General features: G+C 42.9%; 1 protein-coding gene across 1 annotated transcript in view; it reads right to left on the bottom strand.

Annotated features, from left to right (window-relative positions):
- Positions 1-21,950, bottom strand: part of fhod3a (formin homology 2 domain containing 3a) — a 103,340-nt gene that overhangs the window by 27,848 nt on the left and 53,542 nt on the right. The window contains exons 13-15 of the mRNA XM_084311988.1: positions 17,556-18,259; positions 17,061-17,195; positions 875-1,033 (exon numbers count right to left, since the gene is read on the bottom strand). Coding sequence (XP_084168114.1) covers positions 875-1,033; positions 17,061-17,195; positions 17,556-18,259 — 998 coding nt within the window. The remainder of the gene's footprint in view (positions 1-874; positions 1,034-17,060; positions 17,196-17,555; positions 18,260-21,950) is intronic.

The raw sequence follows: 21,950 nt of genomic DNA, 5'->3' as shown, positions 1-21,950 counted from the left end.
GTATAATGTCAGTGGTTCTCAAACCTTTTCAATTCCTCCGTTGTACATTTGTGATGTTCATATGTTATGCACCAGACTGTAGCCTTTTGAAGATGTTGCAGGTGGCACCCTGTGGCCGCAAGAGCTCTTACCGGGCAATTTCACCACGTTTCATGCATCACTGTTGGGAGGGTTTCCTCTTGTTCTGCCACATTTGGCCCAACTGCGTGATTCAAATGTTTTTGCATAGTGCAGCTTTTACGAAAAACTACATAATGAGGATGGTTCTGTCGAATGATGCTTGAGCGAGGCCCCTGAATTTCATTAATTAATTCATGACTTTTTACTCGCAAGTTTGGTTTTGACAGTATATTTTCCTTAGGGATATTATTTCAGCTTCTAACTGGTCAGGTGAAAGAAAGTACTGAATCAAAAATACTTTAGGTTTCACAGAACATGGCATTATCATCTTACCATAGTATTATCATATTGTCAAGAAGAATACGTGTTGCACTTGCACAATATGCTCCAAATACACCGTTAATTATTAAAAACTTAAAGGGGAACCTCACCAAAACCAATGCTGATTTATTTCGTGAAGTTGATGTCACCAAGAGGTCAACGCTCTCATGGTCCAATATGTGGTAACTTGACACATTTAGCTTCAGCTACACAGAAAGCTGAGTAGGTATTGACATGTCTTGAAAGAACATATACATATATAATAACATATATAAATATAAACGAGTGCTTGTTACCAATTTGCATATATATATTTTCATTTTCAATGAGGGTAAAGGTATAAAATCACATGTATACAAGGACATTATAGGACACTTTTAAAGGCTTTAAAATACACCGGGAGGGGATATTTAACGGCTCCCCTTTAACGTACCTCTATGCCCTCCTTATTAAGTGCATACTCGTCAAAGTTGAGGATGGCTGTCTTTATGGTGCGAGGGGGTGGCAAGACGGTCAGGCCGATGTTGATGGCGTTGCTCCTCTTGGAGTCCAGGACGATGATCTCCTGCCGCTTACCGTCCGACACTGTTTTCTGTGGCACGCACACACACACACACACACGCACGCACACACACGCACGCACACACGCACACACACACACACGCACACACACACACACGCACACACACACGCACACACACACGCACACACACGCACACACACACACGAGGGTTAGGTCTCTCTTTTCTCTCTCCTCTCCGTCTCTCTCGGTGTGGGCTGCTTTATGGGCTGGTAAGGATTAAGGGGATCATCACTCAGGGTGAAATTGACAACAGCTGTGAGGACTGATTCGCTGAGGACCAGAAAACAGCATTACTGGTTGTGTGTGTGTGTGTGTGTGTGTGTGTGTGTGTGTGTGTGTGTGTGTGTGTGTGTGTGTGTGTGTGTGCTTGTGTGTGTGTGTGTGTGTGTGTGTGTGTGTGTGTGTGTGTGTGTGTGTGTGTGTGTGTGTGTGTGTGTGTGTGTTTTGTATCCTGTGCCCATGTACTGTATGGTCCTACCTTATCCTACCCTATTTGTCATTCACCACACCAAAGATAATATTAAAGTAAAAGTATTTCAGTCACAATCAATGGTCTTGTCGACAGCGTTGCCTCCGGCTTGGGCCGGCCGTCATACTGACTCAATTGGCAGAGTTAGCGGGAGGGAAGTCGATGGGTGGTAGTCTGTGAACAGCGACTCCTACAGGTCGGTTGGGGCGCCTGCACAGCAAAAGACAGGAAAATGGCGGGGGCAGTGTGAGCCTCCTACACGTTACTCCTCGCCAATGAGAGTCCGCGCTGGCAGGTGAAAAGATGTGACTGGCTGCCTCCACATGTATCAGAGGGGACATGTGATGGGCTTCTATCCTCCCTACAACCGGCCAGTGGGGGGCACATGCGAGCAACGATCAAGACAGGGGAGGGGAGAATTGGCACGGCTAAATTGGGATGGGAGAAAAATAGAAAAAGGAGGAGAAAAGGTGGGGGAAAAAATCAATGGTCTTGTCGAGATGTATTTGTTTTACATTGTTACCAAGAAAAATGTTGGTGAAGAAACTATCTCATCTCGTTCGTTCCAGGTATATACTTCTGGCGTCACGAGAAGGATGGCCAAGCTGGTCGCACCAGAACATTTGAGGCTAGACAGCGAAAAGGCTCTGCATGTGCTTCAGGACTCAACGACTTACTAGAAAAACAACACATTGTCGCTTTAAACGAACACCAACCAAATGTGGCTAGCGTGTCAGTCAGCAGTCTGCTAGCGACTTTGTCAGGTCGACCCTACCGTAGGTCAGCGAACACTAAACTCATAGAGGACGGGTCAGGGTCATCATAGAATCATTTGAAAATGGCTTCCTTGTTACCACTGGGAGAAAAACCATGTGTGTTAGAAGCAGCATCGTCTCCCAATGCTGAATAACTTCTGTGAGAAAGTCGGGGATGTGACCTCATCGTATATATATTTATCCAAATCTGTCTGAATACACCTGCATATAATCTTTTTTATATACCTGCATACAGTATACTATATCCATATCTTTATATATCCCTTACCTACTCTTACTAGTCATACCGCTGGCCAGTATGACTTATTACCATAGTAATTACTACCTGTATCACTGTAATAAGTATGGTCCTCTCTGCATCCAAGGGTCAACTAAAGAAATAGCAAACTGCTCAAAACAGAGCTGCAAGGTTAGTCTTACATTGTTCCATGAGAACAAACACTATCAGTATGCACCGTCAACTCTCATGGTTAACGGTAGAGAATAGGCTGGTTTTCAACACGGTTAAATTTTTCAGGAACACTGTCTTTTCGTCTCAACCTGTTTTCTTATACAAACAAATTGTCAGATGCAGTCAGGTTCATTCATATTTTACTAGGTCAGCCAATGATGGACAGATTATGTTACCACGTCCAAAATCAAATGTTTTAAAGAGGACGGTTGTTTATCGTGCCATCAATCATTGGAATAACTGCCCACTGAACATAAGTAAATTGAATAGCAAAGTGTCTTTCAAGTACCACCTAAGAATGCACTACTTAAGTGAATTGTGATTGTCATATGTATCTCATGTATTGTTATGTTCTGTGTTTTGTGTTGTCTTTCTGTGTGGACCCCAGGAAGACTAGCTCGCCACTTAGGTGGCAGCTAATGGGGATCCTTTTAAACAATAAAGAACAATAAACAATACTATAACACTGTACATACATCTGATTATCATTATTACTCAGTAGTACTATTTTATATATACTCCAGTTGAATCACCCGTACATTGTATATTGCTATTGTGCTTTACTGTTACATTTGCACTCTGGTCGGATGCCAAACTTCTTTTCATTGTACTGTACTTGTGCTGTATAACGACAATAGATTTGAATCAAATCTAATCTAATCATATCTATAACTAGAGAGCAGAGGTACGCAGGGCTCCAGCCAGAGGGGGAAAAGCCCTGTTTCTCCAGAGCTCAGGTTCCCAGCTTTCTGATCTCCGAGAGGTTTTGATCCACTGGGTGGTTTCTTCCAAACTCCAGATCCACTCGTTAACCAACAGCTTAACCTGAGCCTGTTTAATATGAGACGATACACAGACCACCGCCGAACTACTGTAAATACAGACCACCAGCCAGGGCAGAGCTCTTCACGGCGGTTGTGCTTGTTGAGCCGAGGGGTTTGCGTTCAAAGCGCGCGAGGCCCCCAGGTTGAGCTCCCCGTCTCCACGGCAGACTTTCCCAGTGGCGGAAAGTAACTATTAAGTAAGTATTTTCACTCAAATCAAATCACATCAAATCAAATGTATTTGTAGAGCCCGAGATCACATGGAATTGCCCCCATGGGCTGTACAAGTCAAGAACATTGCAATAGATCAAGAACAAAAACCACCATAAAATCCAAATATGCGACACTCCCAGACTTTCCCCAATGAAGATAAGGAACGACTCACTAAAAACCTAGCAATAGGGAAAAAAAGCACCACAGGTGTGGAGGAGAGAAACCTCAGAGGGGCTGTTCAAAGGGGGATCCCCCAACTTGGATGTCGGTGATAATATAGTGTTGCTATAATGGATGACAGATGGATGGAGAATAGAATAGGCGAATAATTGGTATGTATGTATTAGAGCTGGGCCGTTAACGGCGTTAACGTGCTGCGTTAACGCTATACTAGTATCGCGCGATAATATAATTAACGCATTAATCTAATTTTTTTTTTTTTTTTTTTTTTTTTTTACCTTTATTTACCCAGGGTAGGTTCGCTGAGCACAGATGCTCTTTTTCAGGAACGCCCTGCTTCACATTCACAGTTCCATTCACATCTGGGAGCTGCCCAGTACAACCACAGTTGACACCATTGGCCACTGAGCAACTCCACTGGAGCAGTTGATTCAAGCCATGTCACATAGTTCAAGTTTGAAATGATTCTTTCTGTTTTGCTCCTGAGAGTGTGCTAGATACTGTACTGTACTGGTAATATTATTTATTTGTGTTAACTTCTGAATAAAACAACTTATTAAACACAAGTACATCTTATTGAACATTATTTTGATATTTCATTACCAATTATCATAGCAAAACAGCTTTTTCAAACAGTCTGTAATGCATTTTGGAAACGGGAGATGGGCTCATGGTGTAATGGGCCACCTGGCCTGAGAAACATAAGGAGGAAAGAAAAAGTAAGGACTTACTTCTGGTCATTATTAGGGTAGAACACATGTGGTGGATTTTCCCAAGCAAAATGTATAAATGTACAGGTCTGACGTCCGCTACAGAGTCGTTGCTAAATATGGTAACAGTGCATCACACATTTCTGATTCAAGCGGTGTCTCCAACCCCCCCCTGGAGAGGAGGGGTGGAGGGGACACAGGTTGGATTAGCACAGAGTTGTAAAAGGACGATACTCAGGCAGTCTCTCTGCAATAGTAAACACAGCCTAGGCCGGGGGACAGAGTAATTTAGCATATCAAAGGTCCCAAGATCCTGCTGGCAAGTTAAAAATAGATTCTGAATAGATATGATGTTGATTTATAGCCGGCTATAGTGAAACAGTCTCAATAGAACAATCAGGAACAGGAAGTAACACCCGCCAGGCGGAGTGGAAATACCCCAAGATCACCACCTACCCCCCTCTCTCTATGGTGGGGGAGACAAACACCTCAAACAGACGGTGGCCAGGTGGCTTACAAACTAGTCTCACAAACACTTGGACCATAGGACTCTTATGCTAGAGATGTAGTTAAATTGTACATTGGATCTGGGAAACTGGACAAGAGCTAAACAGTGAAGCTTTTATATTTTACTAAGAAATATGGAAGTGTCTTTGTTCCTTTCTAAGCAAGCAAAAAAGGATAAATACTTAGTGATATGACTCAGAAAATGACACACATTTACCCTCAAGGATAGTCTTGTTAATCTTAAACTATCAATAAAGAAACCCTTGTTTAGACACATTTCTGCCTAGTGGGCAAACTAAACTTCAGAAATATATAGTTTAACTATGAGCAAAAACAGAAGAATCTTCTAACAGCAATACACAGTCAGGCTATTAAAAGCCAACATATGCCTTATACGATATGCCTTAATAAGGACATATCCGGATAGATAAGCTACAAAGGCTGCTACCTAGTTTCACCCAATCAGAAGTGTAGGTGGGCTACAAACGGCCGCCACACTGGTCCTCCAATTGGAAGCTCTCTCTCTCATAAAAAGGTCCGCCCTTCCTGACGTAATGCTGGGGGAGGAGTTAGTCTTTAAAGTGAGCGGTTCAGAGACAGAGAGAAACACAACAAGAAACAACACGACCAGAAGCTTGCTTTTCCCCTACTGGACGGAAGGACGACGACACGCAGTGGCGGCTCTACCACTAGGGGCGCTCGGGCGCCGCCCCCCCTCAGCTCCTACCCTGGTTATATGAGAGAACAAGAAAAATAAGTTTTTAGTTTTTTGTTTTAAAGCCCTATAAATAATATAAACATGTTTAAAATTAATAATATTTACTCATTTTAAGTATGTTTGTGTTTCCAATGCACAATATAACGTTATTATATTAAAAAAGAAATACTTGTTTTCTTGAACAGGAAGTGACGTTTTTTTTTTATTTTTTCGTATTTCTCGCCCGGGCTAGAAGCGATAGCGATATCTGATCTGACAGTTTGATCGCTGTCTCCGTCACAGCCAATCATAGCATACGGCGTTGTGCGTTGAAATATGACTATTATGTTGGAATCCGAGCGCGATTTGAAGCGGTCTAGGCAGCAGCGGGGACTTCCGTGAAGAATTTCCATAGCCGCATTTTCGTGGAGACGCTCTCTGATTGGCCGACGCGATGCCCGTTTTTTTCCATTGCCGCATTTCTCGGGTTGGCTTAGAGAGAGAATGCAACACAGCAACAGCAGTTCAGTCGACTCGTCAACAACAACAGCAACTACACTGAGCTTAGGCACTCTTTCAAAGTTGGTTAAGGTTAGAGTTTGTCTTAGAGCATGGCGATAGAACGCCAGGTAGTTTGCAGGCTGTTTGAGGCGGAAATGGACAAAGACACAGCTCTTCACTCACACAGCTTGTTGGCTAACAACAAGCTATATATGGATGCAGTGTGGAGGGACATGTATGGACAATGGATGGACATCAACACAGGCTGGATGGACAATGCCATGGAGTGGATATACTTTATCAACAAGCCAACAACAAGGTAGATTAGCGATCTTAACTCTAGTTTAATACATGATACGTTGTCTACTGATGTCGCATAACGTTGTAACGTTACAGCTACTGCTAGCTGTTAGCTCCGTTAGCTTAGCTGGCCACTTTTATAATTACTGCATGGAAACGTTAACGTTTAAACGTTATGTCGAGGTCATACAATACTACAGTCGACATAAGGTTAACGTTACCCCGTTTCCATGAAGTGTTTAAATAGCAGCAATCTTGTTGAAAATGTAACTTTACTAAAATGCTCTCTCTCTCTCTCTCTCTCTCGCTCTCGCTCTCTAATTTCGCCGCATGTGGGACATAACCACTCAGACAATGAATGGTAACTTGTTTAAAATAACGAGCTTTACAAATGTGTTTATTATTGAATGGATCTGACATCATCTGAGAGAGAGAGAGAGAGCGAGAGAGAGAGAGAGAGAGCGAGAGAGAGAGAGAGAGAGCTGTGCGTGTTTGTGTTGCTGCTGATGCATAATGAATGAATGGTGAGTTGTTTAAAATGACAACATACATGTGTTAATTATTTGATTTGATTGATCCGAGAGACAGAGAGAGATTGCTCCAGAGCATCTCAGAGCATTACATTTTCAACTCGACCTATTAATGAGAACTGCGACCTACAAGGCACCAGCCCCAGCGGCCGCCACTGACGACACATTGAGACGAGCACCAGCGAACCAACGGACAACGAGGAGGAGCCGAGAGAGATTCTTTTAATTTAAGTGAATTTTAGTCTGAAACCCACGGTCGATGGCACAGTATCGGGCATGATTGGGTTTCATTGCATTGTTTTTCATTAAAATCTTTTGTTATTAACGTTGGGATTCCATTAAAACCGGATTCTTACAATAACTTCCTCTCTGACTCCTCTTTTCAACCGCTGTCTCTTTGTCGTCGCTTTAAACCACTTAGCTGGTTTTTGAAAGTACATAGGGATTTTAAGAGACACAATTCACAAAGCAGAGTAGGTTTGTTCTGATCCATCAGAACAGAATATAGACCCTTTGTGACTTCACACACATATTTTGAATGCCTTCGGCATTTATTTTTTTTTTAGCCATTTTAATCTAGATTAATCTAGATTAAATCCAGGATTGCAGATAGATTAATCTAGATAAAAAAAAAAATCTATGCCCACCTCTAGTATGTATATATACATGTAATGAAACACACATATATATATATATACATACATGGTAGAAATAGTATTTAAGGTACCTGTACATACGATTTTTATCTTTTATTAAAATAAATAGAGCTAAGAACAACAACAACAAAAAAGCATAGGAAAACGAGCGCTGGCATGGAAATAAGATAAAGGCTAAAAGTCCAGGCTCGGAGCTCAAAGTATCAGAGTCATATTCCCCAGGGGGCAGGAGAACCACTCGGATCCAGTTTGTACTTTACTGGAGTACTTCCATTTTGAGGAACTTTGTATTTAATATTGTAAATATTGTACTTTTTACTCCACTACACTTATCTGAACCCATTAGTTACTAGGTACTTTGAAGACAAAGATTTGCATAGAAAACATGGTAAAAATGTATGAATATTATCTACTTTCAGATTTGAAGCCTGTCAACTTCAACAGGATGTAATCAGAGCAGCATAACTGGATCACATACCACTTTAACACGACCTTTAGAGGTCAGTGGATCGAGGGTTGAATGCTTTCAAGCACTTGAATACACAAACATCATGTAGAACGCGAACTTAAAGTACATTCAATATCAAATACTTCTCAACTTTTACTTAAGTAGAATAGTTTACTTTAATATACATTTACATTTAGTCATTTAGCAGACGCTTTTATCCAAAGCGACTTACAAGTTCTGTACGCCAAGTCATCAGGAAGGGCACAACTCTATCAGCTGAGCAACAATGTTCATCAAAGTGTTGAGTGCTACAGTGTAGGTTAGTTTATTAGGACAAGTGCATGACAGTAAGGTTAGTTATGGCTAGATTTTCTTTATTTTTTATTTGTTATTTGTTCAGATAATGGTTGAATAAGTGCGTCTTTAGTCGACGGCGAAAGATTAGACGGGTTTCGGCTGTCCTAACTGGGGTGGGTAGTTCATTCCACCATTGTGGGGCAAGGACTGAGAATAGACGACTTCTCTTTGATGACCCTCCCGGAGCTCGGATAGGAGTAGGTCTGAGGCGGCCAGAAGATGCAGAGCATAGGGGTCTTGAGGGTGTGTAGTTAGAGACCATTGACCGGAGGTAGGCGGGAGCGGTTCCCTTTGCCGCACGGTATGCCAGGTCGAGGGCCTTGAAGCGGATTCGTGCAGCAATGGGGAGCCAGTGCAGGTCCCTAAGAAGTGGGGTGACATGGGCCGACTTCGGTAGGTTTGAGATCAGGCGGGCCGCTGCGTTCTGAATGAGTTCAAGAGGCTTGGTGGCAGTGGCCGGGAGGCCAGCAAGCAGTGCGTTGCAGTAGTCGAGGCGGGAGATGACTGTTGATTGGACGAGGAGTTAATATAATAAGATAAGATTTGATATAGATAAGATATTTAATAGAATAAGATAGAAAGAATAGTGTAACTGACCGCCAAGGGTAAAGATGCCTATCATCTTTACTGTCAGTAAGCTTTGATTTGCGTTGGTCTAGATGATCAATTTCTCTGTATAGGCTCAGAATACTGAGCCCTCTATTTATCTATCTAAGAAAATAATATTTCGGAGCCACTTGTGCACTTTCATTTAGTGTCCACATGGGGGCAGAGCTCGTCTTCCTTTAGTATAAAGTCACAGCTTCCTGTGTGACCAAGGCAGAAGTCACTCAGAGATAACGACGGAGCAGGCAGCGAATATGTATGATAGAAGGACCTTACTCCAGTTAAATTAACTACCCTTGGTAAAGCGGAATAAGTTTTCACGGTGCAAACGGGGTGCAAACGAGGTGCAAACGAGGTGCAAACGGGGTGCAAACGGAGCAAATGATGCAACCGTCACTACCTGTACAAACACGGTGCAACGACACAACTACCAAAGAAAAGCTACAGTACTGCTAAGCTGAAATGCAAAAGAAAAAAGAGAAAATAAATAAAAGCATCTGTACGAAACATAACCGCATCTTTATTTCAACATCAAGCCGGGGGGCAGTTACAGTGAAAACTTACCCAACTCTGAAGAGTGAAAACTTACCGACCAGTGGTGAGCGAAGACTTACCCATACTCTGAAGATGATAAACAGTGAGTAAAACCCGTACTCTGAAGATGATAAACAGTGAGTAAAACCCATACTCTGAAGATGATAAACAGTGAGTAAAACCCATACTCTGAAGATGATAAACGGTGAGTAAAACCCATACTCTGAAGAGGATAAATGTATTATGAAACCTCATTCTGAAGTGGATAAATGTGAAGTAGACCTTACTCTGAAGAGGATAGATGTTCTGAAGAGGATGGATGTATTATGAAGACTTTATTCTGAAGTGGATAAATGTACAATGAAGACCACCATCCGAAGAAAATACATGTATGTTGAAGATCTTACTCCAAAGAAAATACATGTATGTTGAAGATCTTACTCCGAAGAAAATACATGTATGTTGAAGATCTTACTCCGAAGAAAATACATGTATGTTGAAGATCTTACTCCGAAGAAAATACATGTATGTTGAAGATCTTACTCCGAAGAAAATACATATATGTTGAAGATCTTACTCCGAAGAAAATACATGTATGTTGAAGATCTTACTCCAAAGAAAATACATGTATGTTGAAGATCTTACTCCAAAGAAAATACATGTATGTTGAAGATCTTACTCCGAAGAAAATACATGTATGTTGAAGATCTTACTCCGAAGAGAATACATGTATGTTGAGGACCCTACACTAAAGAAAATACATGTATGAAGAGAAGGAAGAATGAACCTACTGAGTTAACCCTATGCTGTCTGGTATCCATCCCAGCAAAACCACGGACGTGTGGCAACTCCTGTATATCTAATTAACCCTATGCTGTCTGGTATCCATCCCAGCAAAACCACGGACGTGTGGCAACTCCTGTATATCTAATTAACCCTATGCTGTCTGGTATCCATCCCAGCAAAACCACGGACGTGTGGCAACTCCTGTATATCTAATTAACCCTATGCTGTCTGGTATCCATCCCAGCAAAACCACGGACGTGTGGCAACTCCTGTATATCTAATTAACCCTATGCTGTCTGGTATCCATCCCAGCAATACCACGGACGTGTGGCAACTCCTGTATATTTAATGAATATTATGCTGTCTGATATCCATCCCAGCAAGTGGAACTCTTAAATACCATCTATTTATTTGATATTTTGAGTGTGTGTGATCAAGCACAATGTCGGCCCAAGAAGACGATGCTGGCAACCTCTTGGAGATGGAACAGAACAGGACAGGTGCTCGCAGAGGAACTCTAACAGAGAAAGGAAAGGAGAATCGTGAGGTGGAAAATATGAAAAATGAGAAGGTATTTAACAAGGTTTACCACACCTGGAGGAAGATGGCAAAGGAAATTAGAGGAAAACTGAGAGCCTTCTGTCCGACAGAAGAACTTGGAAAATTAAAACGAGACATTCAAACAAGTTGTGACCTAGTATATAGTGTGTATGAGTCAATTCTATGCAATCATGCCACAACTCCAGAGATAGCAGATAAAATGGACGCCTGTATCCAGCTGACGACAGACACACAGGAACTTGTTTGTAAGCGATTAGAAACAAAGGAAGAAGATTGTAATGAACGACATGAAAAGGAGAGAGTGAGGATAGCACTGAATAAAGCGTCAAGCAGAAGGATGGAAGCTGAACTTGCAGCTAAAGAGGAAGAGGTGAAGGCCATCTGGGGAATACAGGCTCTGCAAACAAATCTCCTCAAACTAGAGGAGGAAGAGGCAGCCATGCTAACGGAAATGGAGCAGATGAAGGTGGAGAGTCGACGTAGGCTGGAGACGGAAAGGATGAAGCTACAGCAGCTACAAGCAGAAAATGAAGTTAAGGTAGCAGCAGCCCGAGTGAGGGCATACGGTTCTGGAAGTGATCAAGATAACAAAGAAGAAGAAAACACTGATCATGAAATAAAAACTGCTCACCAAAAACCTCTGCTACATCCAACATTCCAACGTCAAGTATCTCCTGGAGCAACTGTGAACCAAGAGGCCTTCAGTCTAGCCCAAGCAAGCGCACTAAGCAGGAACCACCTACCTAACCCTCATCTGGACAGACAAGGGAGTCAGAGCTTCGTACATAGAGTCGCAGTAAAAGAAATACCAGCCCCGTCTACAACAGATGTCCTGAAAGCCCTTGAGTCGGACTTCTCTGAAAGGAACTACGAGGACAAGTACGTGTCTCAAGAAGATGTTCGCTTCATACAATTTCTCAGTAACCACATCAGACAGAAAGAAGATGGACACTACGAGATGCCTTTACCTTTCAAGGGTAGCGGCCCACCATCTCTACCAAACAAGAAACGAGCCACTGTCCGCCTTCAGAAGAAACTAAAGACAAATAAAGAATATCACGAACGCTATAAGATTTTCATGAAGGAAATCATTGAGAAAGGTGATGCAGAACTGGACCATACAACAGCAAAGGGAGAGACTGCCTGGTACCTTCCTCATCACAGCACCTACCATCCCAAAAGGCCCAACAAGCTAAGGGTCGTGTTCGTCGACTGCTCAGCAAAACTATTCGCTACGCCTGAATCCCGAAAGTACCTTAAGTTCCTATGGTGGGAGGAAGGAGATTTGGGAAAAGAACCACCGGAAAACAAGATGACAGTTCACCTATTCGGAGCTGCTTCGTCTCCTGGATGTGCCAACTTAGGCCTAAGGTACATGGCACACCAACATAGAGAAGACTACCCAGCAGCCTCAGCCTTCATTGAGAAGAACTTCTACGTTGATGATGGGTTAGCCAGCGTTTCATCAGTCGAAGAGGCCAAGAAACTGATCATCGAGGCACAAAAATTGTGCAAACGAGGAGGCCTACGCCTCCACAAATTCAACTCTAACCACAAAGACGTCCTCGACTGTGTGAAACCCTCAGAAAGAGCAACAATCACTGACCCTCTCGAACTTAAGCTGGAAGCGACCCCAACTGAGCATGCACTTGGCCTTCAGTGGTCTATAGACAACGACACCTTCAGCTTCAATGTCAACATGAAAGACCAGCCTTCAACCCGTCGAGGAATCCTCTCCATCGTCGCCTCTCTTTATGACCCACTCGGGTTTGTTGCCCCATTCACCCTAAGCGGAAAACGCATACTCCAAGAACTATGCCGCAGAGGCATAAGATGGGACGATCCACTGCCAGATGACTTAAAGCCACGGTGGGTGGAATGGAAGATCGGGCTACATAACTTAAAGGAATTCACAATCCCTAGATGCTATCACCCACATGACTTCGGCAACATCATCAAGACGGAACTGCATCACTTTGCCGATGCCAGCAGCATGGGGTATGGCGCTTGTTCCTACCTCAGGTACAAAAATGACAAAAATACACTACACTCCAGTCTTGTGATGGCCAAAGCAAGAGTAGCACCCACAAAGGTCTCAAGCATCCCACGACTAGAGCTCTCAGCGGCAGTGGTCGCAACCAAATTAAGTGTGTTGCTGAAAAGAGAACTGCAGATGAAGATCGATGAAGAATTCTTCTGGACAGATTCACAAGTAGTTCTGGGCTACATCAATAATGAGGCAAGAAGGTTCCATGTGTTCGTCGCGAACAGAGTCCAACTGATAAGAGAAAACTCTGACCCAAGTAAATGGCACTATATCGAAACAGCAGAGAACCCGGCAGATCATGCCTCCAGAGGCCTTCAGGCATCTCACATTCCTTCAACAAACTGGATGTCAGGTCCTACATTTCTCTGGGAGCAAGAAGTACATCCCAAACTGAATCCCTTCGCAGACCTACTCGTAGGCGATCCTGAGGTTAAGGCTGTCCAAGCTTTCACAACCAAAGTTAACAGTTGTACAGACATTCTAATTCACCTAAATCAGATCTCTTCATGGTCAAAGATCCTGAAAGTAGTTGCAAGAATCAAGAGGCTGGGATCGGGAAAAGTACACAACACCAAACTGGTGACAGTCGAAGAACGAGAAAGAGCTGCCAAAATAGTGATCAAGCTTGTCCAGCAGCAAGCCTTCTCTCAGGAAATTAAGAGATGCCAGGAAGGAGATGCTCTTCCAAGTTCAAGTGCTCTTCATTCCCTTGATCCAATTCTGCATCGAGAACTTCTCTGTGTGGGTGGAAGATTGAGACGCTCATCCCTCAGTCAAGAAATGAAACATCCCATCATTTTGCCAAAAGACAGCCCTATCACCAATAGGGGTGGGAATCATCAGTTTCATCACGATACGATACGATATCGATTCTTTGGACAACGATACGATATTTGCCGATATCACAAAGTCTGCCACGATACGATACGATACGATTCAATTCAGGTGTCTGCGATCGATATGAGGCGATATTATGTGCCCATTTAACACAATCAGTCACATTTAGATCAACTAAAAAAAGGCTACGGAAATATCAATTGATGTATTTATTTTTGAGCTCTTCCAGACATTTAAATGAAAAACAATCTATTGTTTTTAATACAAATAGACCTCCTGTTCACTTTTGTTTTTATATATTGAGCTTTACCACACACACAGACACACACAGACACACACACACACAGTCCCCCACAGCCCCCACCCCTCCTCCTTCCAAGTCCCCTTTCCACTCTCCTGTTCTCTCTCACGGTTAGCTGCTTAGCTTTTAGCAGCCAACGCGACGTTCATTTAGATATTTAACGCGACGTTGGCATAAAGGAATGGCGACGATGCAACGCCTGTTATATGCATTTGACCCGTTGCGGGGAAAAAACTGCACAGACTTTTATCGGCTCGCAAAATAGACGCTCTGTAGTGCTTTACAGCAGACGCAAACACTGCTGTAATTTCTACACGGAGTTTCACAATACTGGGCGCCGGCGGATATGACTCGCGGGGATTTTCAAAATAAGAGTATCGCAATATGAATCGATCTTTTTACGTTGCGTCGATCCTATTTGATTATTGATAATAGATCGATATATCGATCTGGATCGATGTATTGTCCCACCCCTAATCACCAAGCTAATTACGGCTCATCACCACGCTCAAGTTTGTCACCAAGGCCGAAGTCAAACCCAAATGGAACTGAGAGCAAATGGATTCTGGGTCATTGGTGGGAGCAAATTAGTAGCCAAGCTGATTCACAACTGTGTACGATGCAGGAAACTCCGACGACCTACTGAAGAGCAGCAAATGTGCTGAACGCCACTATCGCTCTGTGTCCAGGCAGACTTGATGACGCCTCTCTTAGAACACTCTTCTATGAAGCTACAGCTATTGTAAACAGCCGACCACTGACAGTAGATGGTATCAACGATCCTATGGCGCTAGAACCCTTAACACCAAACCATCTCGTCATGATGAAGTCTAAAATCGCTCTTCCACCCCCTGGGAGATTTGTTAAAGAGGACATGTATGCAACCAAGAGATGGCGCAGAGTCCAGTACCTAATCGAACAATTCTGGAGCCGCTGGAAGAAGGAATACCTCCTGAACATTTCTACACGCCAGAAGTGGCACGTACCACGGCGTAACCTCAAGGTGAACGACATAGTCATCCTCAAGGACAGTAACCTGCCAAGAAGCCAGTGGCAACTATGTCGGGTCGTCGAAGCCACTCCAGAGAGCGACGGTCTAGTACGTCGAGTAAAAATACAGACTGGGGAGCGAAAAGATCACTCTACCAGACCTTCAGTCCTCGAGCGACCGATCCAGAAATTGGTACTCCTCCTTGAGAGTAATTAGTATAGAAATGCTTGAAAAATATTATTTTGATGCTATGTGAAATCTAAAAGGAAATCCTGTATGACTAAATTAATTGTTTTTGTGCTTATCCGTCATAGCAGGATTTGGTGGGAGTGTAACTGACCGCCAAGGGTAAAGATGCCTATCATCTTTACTGTCAGTAAGCTTTGATTTGCGTTGGTCTAGATGATCAATTTCTCTGTATAGGCTCAGAATACTGAGCCCTCTATTTATCTATCTAAGAAAATAATATTTCGGAGCCACTTGTGCACTTTCATTTAGTGTCCACATGGGGGCAGAGCTCGTCTTCCTTTAGTATAAAGTCACAGCTTCCTGTGTGACCAAGGCGGAAGTCACTCAGAGATAACGACGGAGCAGGCAGCGAATATGTATGATAGAAGGACCTTACTCCAGTTAAATTAACTACCCTTGGTAAAGCGGAATAAGTTTTCACGGTGCAAACGGGGTGCAAACGAGGTGCAAACGAGGTGCAAACGGGGTGCAAACAGAGCAAATGATGCAACCGTCACTACCTGTACAAACACGGTGCAACGACACAACTACCAAAGAAAAGCTACAGTACTGCTAAGCTGAAATGCAAAAGAAAAAAGAGAAAATAAATAAAAGCATCTGTACGAAACATAACCGCATCTTTATTTCAACACCAAGCCGGGGGGCAGTTACAAATAGAATACTACTTTTACCAGAGTAGTGTTGTATCTGGTTATTTCTAATCAGGTTATTATTTCTTAAGTAAAGAATCTGTGTACTTCTTCCACCACTGGATTTCTCCTATTAGAGGCGTTGTGGGAATTAGAGGCAGTGTTATGGTTGATCTTTGATCAACAATGGGCTGTCTGAGGCTCTCTATTCCCTCAAAGGGGTTTCAGAGAGTGTACAAAATGGGGACAAAACACATAGTTTTGCTACTTAGTAGTTAAGAAATCATTATACCTTTTTTGTTTCATAACACTCATGTTTCATAACTGTTTGGTCCTCAGAGGTTGAATAATCAATAATGAAACCTTCCTTCCCACCCCAGTTAGGACAGCCAAAACCCGTCCAATCTTTCACGGTCGACTAAAGACGCACTTCTTCAACCATTATCAAAATAAAAAAAATAAAAAAATAAAAGAAAATATCTAACCCTAACTAACCTTACTGTCATGCACTTGTCCTAATAAACTAACCTACACTGTAGCACTCAACACTTTGATGAACATTGTTACTCAGCTGATAGAGTTGTGCCCTTCCTGATGACTTGTCGTATAGAACTTGTAAGTCGCTTTGGATAAAAGCATCAGATAAATGACTAAATGTAAATGTAAATGTAAATGTTATTCACTTTCAAGTGTTGGAGATTTAACGGAGGCCATTTTGGTTGCCAATCGGCAGGTGTTTGCCACCAGATGATTGGCTACCAGTCACAGGCCGCAGCCAATCAGCAGTGTTCATTGCTATCTTTAGGAAACAGGAAACGTGTGACAGGAAATGCAGGAAACGCAGTGAGGGTGAGGTGGTTGACAGTGGTCGGTTACCTTGGTGACCGGTATCTCCTTGGACTTGGTTTCAAACAGGTGTTCCAACTTGGCTGTGTCCACTTTGACCGGGTCCAGTTTGGACCAGAGAGAGTCTCCGCTCCGACTGTGGTCCCGGAGGTCTGACGAACGAACCTGATGGTGAACGGGTATGATCAGTTAACATACATCTAATTTCATTACTTGCCTTTCTTTAAAGGGGCACTTCACCAAAAAACAATCATTGCTATGTGTGATATAAGAGAAACACAATCATCATCAATCGGTGTCTTATTACGGAATCTTGCAAGCGAGTTACAGTGGAACAGTATGACGACATGCTCTTCTGATGTTTTACTCTCTCTATCGCTGCACACGGTGGTTACTAATGGTTACCGGCAGGCATTTAGGAAGTGGGAGAACTACACCATGCAATGTTTCATGCAAGATCTCTACTGCTGGGTCTGATATAGAGGAGAAGGGTTACACTAGTAGGCCATTGCCCAGAAGACCGACCTCGCTCCAGAACAGCCTGATGGTCTTCTTCTTCTTGTTTAACAGCGACGGATCGGGGGGGGGCGCGAAGACCGGCGGGGAGTTGAAGGAGGGGGGAGGAGGAGGTCTCATCATCCCCGGCATGGGAGGAGGTGGCGGGGGGCAGCGGCCCATGAACGACGGGGGGGGTGGGAGGCGGGGGAGGAACGGGGGCGGGGGCGGAGGGGGCATGAGGTAGCTGCACCCGCCCAGCAAGCCGGCGTCCAGGATGTCCTCGTCGTCCTCCTCCGTCAAGTCGGTGAAGTTGATGTCTCCGATGCGCAGCTCCCGGGGGCTCGCTAGCAGCTGGTCCCAGATCGTGTCCGACTCCTTCTTGGGCGGAGGAGGGGGAGACTTCTCCACCTCGGGGGGTTCGTCGGCGGGGGCGTCCAGGAGGGCCTGGTGGGAGCCGAGGTCCTTGACCAGGTCTCCGAAGCGCTCTGCGAACGCACGGACACCGCGGATCTCTGACTTGTCGACTTTCTCACCCTCGTCCGACTGTCCGTTGGTCTCCTGGCAGCCCCCTCCGTCCTCGCCCTCTCCTTTCTCCTTCTCCTTCTCCCCCTCCTCCTCTTCCTCCTCCTCATTGCTGGGCTTCTTGCTCTGGGAGTAGAGCATGTCCAGCATGAACAGCTTGCTGTTAAGGAGCTTGTTACACTGATCGTTCTCCTCCACCTCCTTCAGGCCTGGAGAGAGAGAGAGAGAGAGAGAGAGAGAGAGAGAGAGAGAGAGGTTTGATCGCAACAATAGCTAAATATCTATAGCGTACAGAGCATTCATAGCAGTCTATTTCATATTCATGGTGAAGATATACACAACTTTGCTCCATCATGCCTGGTGGATTTAGCTCAAATCAAACCACCTCTGTGCCACTGGCGTTCAGGCCTACAGCCAAGTTGCATCTGTTCGCCATTGACTTTGTATACATTTGCGTCTCCTCTCTGCTTGAAAAACATGAAATTGTGAATTGTGAATGGAACGCATGTAGGTCTACTACACTGTGAACGGTTAGAAAAGCTGAACAATAGTGCTGTTCCCCCCCACGGGGTCGGTACCGACCCCTTTTTGACATTATTATCATATATTAATATTTTTATGAGTGATGCAATAAATTTGCGTTTTTTAAAATCAAACGTTTTCAAGTATTATTATCACTACTATGTCACAAATACATGTAGAATGTAAAACGTTAGGTTGGCAATAGTTTAGCAATAGGTTAAAAGTGAGTTTTTATCATTTTAAGTTTTTTTTTCAACTCGCGTTTCTTGACCCGGAAGCGGAAATGAAAATGTTGAACGATCAGAATTGGAATCTTTTTGCGGCCATTTTCAAGAGGACCTCGCTAGCTATCTGGCAGTGTTGAAATTTCACCAAACTACACTTCCTGTGGTCCGCTATGGTCGTTCAAAGTTCGGCGTTCTGAAGCAATCATATCAATAATTCTTATGATTCGCGATAATAAGCTACAAAAGGTAACGTTTTTGACAAATATTGAAACGCAGTCAGTTTCTCCACACTATTGTAATCATGTAGGAAGAATCAGATCTGAAATTAGTTACAGAATGATTACACTGTGGGAGAAATAAAAAAGTACAGTCGATTACATTAAATAACTGTATATGTTATTACGCATGCCTGGTGATACTATATCCAAATTGAACTCGGCCATTTGAAAGATACTATATGTATATATATATAAATGTGCGAATTGGCTATAATAAGGTAATTTATAAGCATATATTCTATATTCTATAATAATATTTCAAATTGCATTGGTCCGGATGGGAGAATTCAGTACTGTATATACAAAACCTTCAATTTTATCATCTTCCCTTTATTAATTTCCTTAGATCTTTTGTACACATGATCTCAAGAGGGTACTGAATTAGCCCAGTGGCAGTTTTTTAAGTTTGGTCATTATTATCATGGTTTTATTCACTGTCAAAGATGAAAAGAAAAATCATAATTCATATTTTCCTTTGTTTCATCAGAATTTAAGCAAGTCTAGTAATAGACACAATATTTCTGACACTGAGAATACATTCATTGAGGTCCATAGATGTTCCTAGATACCAAGAATATGCAAATAGCCCTTGTAGAAGTGGAGCAATATTCCATTTACCTAGGTATACATTTTATGCAGATTTTCACCTGGGGTGGAACAGGTTAAGGGTGTAACGGTACACAAAAACCACGGTTCGGTACGTACCTCGGTTTTGAAGTCGAGGTTCGGTACGGTTTTCGGTACAGTGGGGGAAAGTTTCATGTTCCACTCAGGGGTGATGTAGTGTGCAGTAACTAATTGTACTTGTAGGGCTGTCAACGAATATTCTATATTGAAATTAATAATCGACTTGTACATTACATTTTTTTAAGAATAATAATATTAGATTGTGAAAAAAACAGCCCCCGGTGGGCGGTCGTTAGTGGTTAACATACCGTTGTATTCGTTCTACACAGCCGTTCGGTACGGTATGGTACGGTACGGTACACACTGAAACTTGTTCGGTTCGGTACGGATACATGTACCTTTACACCCCTAGTGCTGTTATAAAGGCTCAGCGATTCCTGCCCTTATGAGTGAAGGAATTGAACAAAAAAATAAGTAAAGATTTTAAAAAGAAGAAGAAGCATTACCAGTTTAACCATTCAAGAAATCGGAGCCAAATTGAGACTGGATTTTATTGTTTTTGTATGAATATATTTTAAAGTTATAGTCTGTGTTGCTGTACCCTAAAGGGAGGAGGGGCGTATCCTGCCCTATACTTCCGTGCTACATTGAGCTCATGGGAGAGCGCGGGGGGATAAAATGAATGAATGTTGATGAGAGCCTTGGTGTAATTGGTTGTAGCTACGGCTGTGGGGGTGCTGGAGACATGATCCAATATACCTTTTTATACGCCTGGGGCTCCTGAACACAGAGAGACCAATCCCAACTTTCTCGGCCGAGCTATAGTCGCTTACTCCCCTACTCTGACCTACTCCCCAAACTCTGCATGCGCAGATTGCCCAGGGAGTCTCTCTGGATTGTTCACATACACTCCCTGGGCAATCTGCGCATGCAGAGTTTGGGGAGTAGGTGTGGAAAAGTGACTATAGCTCGGCCGAGAAAGTGCAGATCGACTTGGGATTGGTCTCTCCGTGTTCAGGAGACTCAGGCGTATAAAAAAGTATATTGGATCATGTAGGGCTGGGCGATAAAACGATAACGATAACTATCGCGATAAATTATTTCCTCGAAATAAACATGAAACGTGGTCGCAAAGTTTCGATATATCGATTTCCAAGCTTGGCTCCGTTCAGCCTCGGCTCAGCACACTCACTAACAACAACCAACGTTACGTGATGACGTGACGTGCATACGCACAACAGCTAACAACCAATCAGTGAAGGAGATGGCCGAGAGCGAACGAGATCCGGAAGGAGACCCAGAGGTACTAGGACTCACTCAACAACAAGGCTTGCTAGGCTAATTAGCTTGCACGGCGTTGTTTTATATATTTACGTGCCGAGTATGTGTGTGTTTTGAATTCTGAGGCCACGTTTAAGTAGTGTGGGGTATACAGTGGACGTCGTTTCAATATATTGTGGCGGAAGAGAGTATTTTAGTGTAATATTTAGCACATTGTCATGGAATACACCACTTATAAACAACAGGCTGGCTAGGCTAATTAGCTTGCACGGCGTTGTTTTATATATTTACGTGCCGAGTATGTGTGTGTTTTGAATTCTGAGGCCACGTTTAAGTAGTGTGGGGTATACAGTGGACGTCGTTTCAATATATTGTGGCGGAAGAGAGTTTTAGTGTCATATTTATTGTCATGAGATACTCCGCTTGTCGGCTACTGCTAACGTGCGCGGACTGATGACGACATCAACTCGACTTGAGACATTCGCAGCAGCATAAGAAGTTAATTAAACTTGACAGACATTATATTGACGATAATTATCGATATCGAATTATATGAAAATAATTTTATAATTTTATCGCGATAACGTTTTTGGTCATATCGCCCAGCCCTAGTCTCCAGCACCTCCACAGCCGTAATATCATCCAATATCGTGGATGACTGTAAATCGGGATTAACAATATAGAAGAAATTATTATTATTATATATATATTTTTAAAACAGGGTAAAATACAATGGAACTAAATGAATAACAGGATAATCAATCAAAATGGAAGGAAAATCAAGTCACTTCAAACAAATGTTTTATGACCATCTAACGGGGAGGATAATTGCTTTTACCTTTTTATTCTGTCTATTTTATGCTCATTTTATGCTCATTTTCACTGCTGTGGAGCACTTTAGGCTGAAATTCTTGTATGAAAGATGCTATACAAATAACATTTATAATTTCTTCTTTATCTTGTGT

This window comes from Notolepis coatsorum (genome assembly GCF_963971535.1).
Source record: "Notolepis coatsorum genome assembly, chromosome: 4".
NCBI classification, from domain to species: Eukaryota; Metazoa; Chordata; class Actinopteri; order Aulopiformes; family Paralepididae; genus Notolepis; species Notolepis coatsorum.
Note: the sequence above shows the minus strand (reverse complement) of the source record. Positions and strands in the feature narration are given on the sequence as shown.